Source organism: Bison bison, unplaced genomic scaffold (genome assembly GCF_000754665.1).
Source record: "Bison bison bison isolate TAMUID 2011002044 unplaced genomic scaffold, Bison_UMD1.0 scf7180017864254, whole genome shotgun sequence".
In the NCBI taxonomy this organism is placed as follows: domain Eukaryota; kingdom Metazoa; phylum Chordata; class Mammalia; order Artiodactyla; family Bovidae; genus Bison; species Bison bison.
Genome location: NW_011494826.1, coordinates 9,954,238 through 9,961,279, shown reverse-complemented (window position 1 = coordinate 9,961,279; position 7,042 = coordinate 9,954,238). Strand labels below are relative to the sequence as shown.

General features: G+C 40.4%; 1 protein-coding gene across 2 annotated transcripts in view; it reads right to left on the bottom strand.

The window, feature by feature from the left end:
• Window positions 1-2,824: 2,824 nt before the first annotated feature.
• The window catches only part of SLC28A2 (solute carrier family 28 (concentrative nucleoside transporter), member 2), a 35,493-nt gene continuing 31,275 nt past the window's right edge, over window positions 2,825-7,042 (bottom strand). For both annotated transcript variants that reach the window (XM_010847752.1, XM_010847753.1), the window contains exon 18: window positions 2,825-4,680. In XM_010847752.1, the coding sequence (XP_010846054.1) occupies window positions 4,560-4,680 (121 nt within the window). In that variant the 3' untranslated portion in view covers window positions 2,825-4,559. The remainder of the gene's footprint in view (window positions 4,681-7,042) is intronic.

Here is a 7,042-nt window from a genome sequence, read left to right as displayed (position 1 = left end):
TTGGGCTTTTCAGATATTAAGAACTTGAATAGGGCTTGAAAAGGACTCAGCCCAGGCCTCTGAATCTAGATCTTCCAGCTCCTAATCTTTTCATTCCTGTCTTCAAAGTCAGTTATTTCCACAGAATATGGGAATATTTAAGTGTTTAAATGTTTGACAAGCAATACCTTAGCCAAAGACTCTCACCAAGAGTAGGTCAGGCATGCAAAGGAGAGTCAGAAGTGGGAGTCAAACACAAACCTCAGCTGTTGTTGCTGTTCGGTCACTAAGTCATGGTCCTACTCAGTTAGGCGTTTAGAAATAATCAGTCAAATATAAGTCAACCTAGTGAAGGTGAAAGTCACTCAGTTGTGTCCGACTCTTTGTGACCCCATGGACTCTACAGTCCATGGGATTCTCCAGGCCAGAATATTGGAGTGGGTAGCCTTTCCCTTCTCCAGGGGATCTTCCCAACCCAGGGATTGAACCCAGGTCTCCCACATTGCAGGCGGATTCTTTACCAGCTGAGCCACCAAGTCAACCTAAATGTCCACAAATGGAGTACCTCCTTACATGGTATACCAGGTAGCCAAGAAAATGAATGAGGTAGATCTATGTGTACTGATCTAGAAAGCTGTACACACACCAAAACAAAAATGGCAGGCGGTGGAATGATATACACAAAAGAGGCTTTACGGTGCAGTGTTTGAGAGAATAGATTCTACTCATTGGGTGACCCAGTCTGCCACTCTCCTTTCCTCATTTCTGCCGGGGTCCAGCCCCAGCAGGATCCAGGGGTACCCTCAGGATGACGGCTTAGGTGATAAGGATAGCAAAGCGGAGAGCAGGGTTTGATCTTCCTTGAATAACACAGAAAGCCAATAAAGCTCCTGTGTCCCAAGGAGTCATCCTGAAAGAAGAACAGAGAGAGGAAAGGAGGGAAAAGGAAAAAAAGAATGACACGGGGAGACCAAGCTTCGGTGAGCGAGGACCATAACTTTATTTTCAAAAGGAACTTTTATTCCTTGACTTGTACATAGAGGGAAATGAAAGATGCAAAGTCATACAGAGTCAGCCCAAACATCACATCTGTTTTGTCTTTATCAAAACCAGGATTTTTTCTGCATACCTTTCCCATAAACAATGTTGTGTACATTATCTTCTGGCCTTGGAGGCCTGTGGACATTTTATGACCTTTTTTTGATAAAGGCTGCTCAGCCAGAAAACTTGTTTTCCCTTAAAGTGTTTCTTCTTTATTCCTCCCAGCCTCAGAAAGTACTAAACAGAATTACATTCTCACAGAGCAAAGGTGCAGTGGTCACAACAAAGAAAGAACCAGTTAGCTCAAAGGTCTGATGTGGTTAATTCCAAGGCTGCTGCTTGTTTTTCTTACATTCCAACTATGTTAACCAATGCACTCCCAGGCGCACAAAGGATAAGGGATACGGGCACTTGGCAGCAAGCATTGGCCCAATAATGAAGCCCTTTACCAGCACTATCTATTCTAATAATTTTTCATCCATTAAAGGACTCTATGCTCATTAGGACTTTTAGAATGCTTTGGCTTCCCGTGCCTTTCAAGGCTGGGGAGTTGTGAACAATCTTGTGTGTTAATTGCAAGAGTATGGATAAACCTGTCAGGCAAGCTAGAATGCCAACAGAGGGGTTAAAATAGAAATATTCCTTTTATGTCCAAGAGACTTATTAACTAAAGCCCTAAGTTGATTTTTTTCCAGAGAAAGGTGGTCGGGGATAGCCCCCTGTTAATGTCAGAAGAGTTGGTGAAAGGCACAAAATAGTAAGACAGACAGATTCTGGTCTTGGGGTAGATGCTCGAGCACATTCAGGGGGTCCCTCGAGGCCTGATCTGCCTTTGCCTGTCAGGCCTCCTCCACATGACCTTTGTCATGGGTGGGATCTCCTGTGGTGGCTCCCGGCACATTTCCACATCCTAACCAGCCCCTTCCATAACCTCCATTTCTCCTGGTCCTCCTGATCTTTTCTCTTGCCCACCCTTCCTCAGCCTCCTCTCTCCTCTCTGCCTGGGGCTCCTTAACTGGGGATGGAAACTGGGAGACAGTTGTGAAAGTTGTAAAGCACATGCTCCCTGGCGTCTCCCAGAACAACAAGTAGGTATGTTTGCACCCCTCCCCTCTCCTTTTCCAAGACAGAGCCCGAGAGCAAGTGGTCCCTGCCTTGCGCCTCGGGGTTGACCAGCACTTCACACACATCCTGGGCCCGCCCAACCTGCTTCCACCCTCATCAGTTCAGTTCAGTCACTCAGTCATGTCCGACTCTTTGTGACCCCTGGTCACTGCTGTGCTAGTGTGCAAGTGCCTCTCGGCCCAAGGAGGCGGCGTTGCATTTGTCCCAATCCCATTCAGTCCTCACTTTTCGTTCTTCCTGCTTGTGAGACTCTCCTGCTGATGGTGTTGTCACACTAACTGCTGTTACAGCGCGGCCCTCTTATGTGTCAGTGTAGATCAAATTCACTTCAAACAGGAGACAGAATGAGAATGCCAGCCCTTACCCCTGAAAGAAGATAAGGAGAGCCCTCCATCCCATACCCTTCCTTGTGTGAACTAAATTTGGCACAGAACGCAGTAAATCCCTGGTTGTAAATTCAGTTCCTTAAATGGTAATGATAGTAGCCATGATCTTCGTTTTTTGAATGTTGAGTTTTAAGCCAGATTTTTCACTCTCCTCTTTCACCCTCATCAAGAGGCTCTTTAGTTCCTCTTCACTTTCTGCCATTAGTGGTATCATCTGTATATCTAAGTTTGTTGATATTTCTGCCAGCAATCTTGATCCCAGCTTGCACTTCATCCAGCCCAGCATTTTGCATGATGTACTCTGCATAGAAGCTAAATAAGCAGAGTAACAATATACAGCTTTGTCATACTCCTCTCCCAATTTTGAACCAGTCCATTATTCTATGCCCAGTTCTAACTGATGCTTCTTAACTCTCATACAGGTTTCTCAGGAGACAGGTAAGGCAGTCTGGTACTTACCAAAAATAAGGAAGAGAAGATAGGAAAGGAGACAAGAAGGAAGGCCAAGAGGTTCTGAGCTCAGATAACTGTGAAGTGGAAGAAGGCAGATTCGCTAAAGGGACATACAAATAGTGTATATATATAATTTATTGAGGGGAAATTCACATAACATAAAATTATACATTTGAAAGTGAACAAACCAGTGACATTTAGTACATTCACAATGTTGTGTAACCACCATCTCTATCTAGTTCCAAAACATTTCCGTCATTCCACAGTAAAACCGCGTACTCATTAAGCAGTAACTCCCTACTCCTCCTCCCCCACACCTCCCCTTGGCAACCACCAATCTGTGTTCTGTCTCCATGGATATATCTATGCTGAATATTTCATATAAAGGGAATCATACAAAATAGAATCAGATAATAATAAGCCTTTGTGTCTGGCTTTTTTGTCTTAGCATAATGTTTTCTAGGTTTGTCCATGTAGGATACATCAGTACTTCATGACTTTTATGACTGAATAAAATTCCATTGTATGTACGTAACACTATTCATTTATCCATTCAGCTACTGATAGACATTTGGACTGTTTCCACCTTCTGACTGTTGTGAATAGTGCTGCCGTGGGCGTGCATGTGCACGTACTTGTTTCAACACCCGTGTTCAGTTCTTTTGTGTATACCAAGGAATAGAATTGTGGGGCCATACGGTTATTTTATAACTTTTTGAGGAGCTCCTACATTCTTTTGAAACTCTTCCTTAAGGCTATAATATTATAAATAATATTAGATATAAGAAATATTCTAAGTCAGAGTGTCTCAACTTGAGCACTGTTGACATTTGGGGCCAGAGAATTCTTTGCTGTGGAGGCTGACCGTGCACACTAGAATGTTTAACAGCATTTCTGGCCTCTACTCAATAGAAGACATCAGTAGCATCCCCCAAGTTGTGACAATTAATTATACCTCAAGACATTGACAAATGTCCTCTGGGAGGAAAAAGTGTCATCTCCCCCGCAAACCATCATTTTAAAAGAGTCAGTAAACTTGAAGCAAAATGGCACTAAAGCAGAATACTAAAACAAAACAAAGGCCTCTAAAAAACAGACATTCCTTATAAGTCTGCGTACAGGAAATATTACTATGTAATGATTTTAAGGAGTTTTAAGGTTTACAAATGTGTGACAACCAGAAAAATCTTATCGTTCAATATTCATATAATTTTCATATATACCTTTAGTACCATAAACCCAGCTCATCCACAGAACTCCAAGAAATACAGCTTTTTACCTCAGTACACATTACATACCAAACCACATTTATAGCATACTACATCATATAATTCTTAAGATGGCAACTAGAAGCAAGGTTTATATTTTTTGATATGATAATATTTATTATTTTGACTCTAAGCTCAAACAGAGCCCATAAGAAATTTCTTATTTGGTTCAGCCAAATAATGAAAATTTTATATTTACTGTTAAAGATCAAAGCGCATTAGTTATAGGATGAGAACTCTGAGTACATAAATACCTTTGCCATCAAAAAGCCATCCAGATTAGGACTTTTATGGAAATGAACCAGCTTTAGACACAGACAGCACTTGTGTAGAGATCACAGCAGTTATAAAGTGCGATAGCACTGAATTCCTTATCTTCCCAGGGACCAGAAAAAGAAGGAGGGTTGTAGGTCCCATTCAGAGAAGCACTGAAATGAAAAACCAGAGAGATACACAGTGGGTCAGATAAAAACCATGCAACAAGATGTATCAGTACGTTCTACCAAGCTGGTGAAAACAAAAACAAACCTATTAATGAATCCAATCACAATGACCAAGAAAGTAGGATAGAATTAAGTGTATTTTTTCATTCATGCCCAAGACAGTACTAGCAAGAAACCCTATACAATGTGTCTGCTTCTGTGCCCAATTCCAATTCCTAACCATAGTCCTTTCCAAACATCACTGAAGCAAAATTTATTCTTTGTAATGTGATTTAGAATTGAATTTATTCAAAAAAGTGAGATGATATTCCAAAGCCACTTCTCTCTTAAGAAAGGAAAACACTGGGAAGGTCATGTATACACTGCTATGTTTAAAAAGCATAACCAACAAAGACCTATTGTATAGCACATGGAATTCTGCTCAAAGTTATGTACCAGTCTGGATGGGAGGAGGGTTTGGGGGAGAATGGATACATGTACATGTATGGCTGAGTCCTTTCTCTGTTCACCTGAGACTACCACAACATTGTTAATAGGCTATACTCCAATACAAAATAAAAAGTTTAAAGTTTGGAAAAAGAGAAAACAGCTCAGGCTTGGTTGTATATGTATGTGTGTTTCAGCTTTACTGAGGTATAATTAACAAAGTTGTAATATATAGAAAGTGTACAGTGTGATCAGTTGACATATGCATATATTGTGAAAGGATTCCCAACATTGTGTTAATTAACACATCCATCACCTCACATATTTACTTTTGTGTGTGTATGATGAGAACACAAGTTCTACTCTCTTAGAAAATTTCAATTATATGCTACAGTATTAACTATAGCCACTATGAGATACATTAAAATTTCATATCTATTATCTTATATCTGAAAGTTTGTACTATTATACCAGCTTCTCCCTATCCCTCTAGCCGTTAGGCACAGGCAACCACCATTTCTGTACATGCAATTTTTATTTCATTTTTTTTATATTTCACATATAAGTGAGACCATGCAGTATTTGTCTTTTTCTGGCTTATTTTGCTTAGTGTAATTGTTCATCCACATTGTTGCAAATACCAGGATTTCTTTCTTTTTTAAGGATGTATAACATGGCACTGTATCTCGAAGAGTTGGACACGACTAAGCGACTTCACTTTCACTTTTCCCTTTCATGCGTTGGAGAAGGAAATGGCAACCCACTCCAGTGTTCTTGCCTGGAGAGTCCCAGGGACGGGGGAGCCTGGTGGGCTGCCGTCTCTGGGGTCGCACAGAGTCGGACACGACTGAAGCGACTTAGCAGTATACTTGTACAACATTTGATTTATCCATCTATCTGTTAGTGGACACATAGGTTGTTTCCATACCACAGCTACAACAGTAGCCATAATAATGCTGCAATGAACATGGGAGTACAGACAATGACTTTGTTTCCTTTGGATACATATCCAGAAAGGAGGTTTCTGGATAATATGGTAGTTCTATTTTTAGTTTCTTCAGGAACCTCCAAGTGACTGTACCATTTTACATTTCCACAAACTGTGTAAAAGGGTTTCCTTTTCTCCATGTCCTTGCCAGCATTTGTTGTCACCTGTCTTCTTTATGACAGCCACCCTAATAGGTGTAAGGTGATACTTCATTTTGGTTATTATTTGCATTTCCTTGTTAGTTGATGATATTAAGCACCTTTTCGTGTACCTGCTGGCCATTGACCATTTGGGTGACTTCTTTGGAAAAATGTCTGTTCAATTCCTCTGCTCATTTTTAAATTGGATTATTTGGGGGTGGTTGCTATTGATCTATATAAGTTCCTTGTATATTTTGTATATTAATTCCTTACTGGATATTTGTTTTGCAAATATTTTCTCCCATTTTGTTAGTTGACTTTTCATCTTTTTTTTTTTTTTTTGCTGTGCAGAAGCTTTTTAGTTTGATGAAGTGCCAGTTGGCTCTTCTTTGTTTTTGTTGCTTTGGGTTTCAAATCCAAAAAAAAAAAAAATCATTACTAACAAAAACAGAAGTAAGATCAATGGAACAGGATAGAAAGCTCCAGAGATAAATCCACACACCTGTGGTCGCCTTATCTTTGACAAAGGAGGCAAGAAAAGACAATGGCGAAAAGACAGCCTCTTCAATAAGTGGTGCTGGCAAAACTGGACAGCTACATGTAAAAGAATGAAATTACAACACTCAAATAGATGGGGAAACAGTGGAAACAGTGTCAGACTTTATTTTTGGGGGGTTCAAAATCACTGCAGATGGTGATCACAGCCATGAAATTAAAAGACGCTTACTCCTTGAAAGGAAAGTTATGACCAACCTAGATAGCATATTGAAAAGCAGAGACATTACTTTACCAA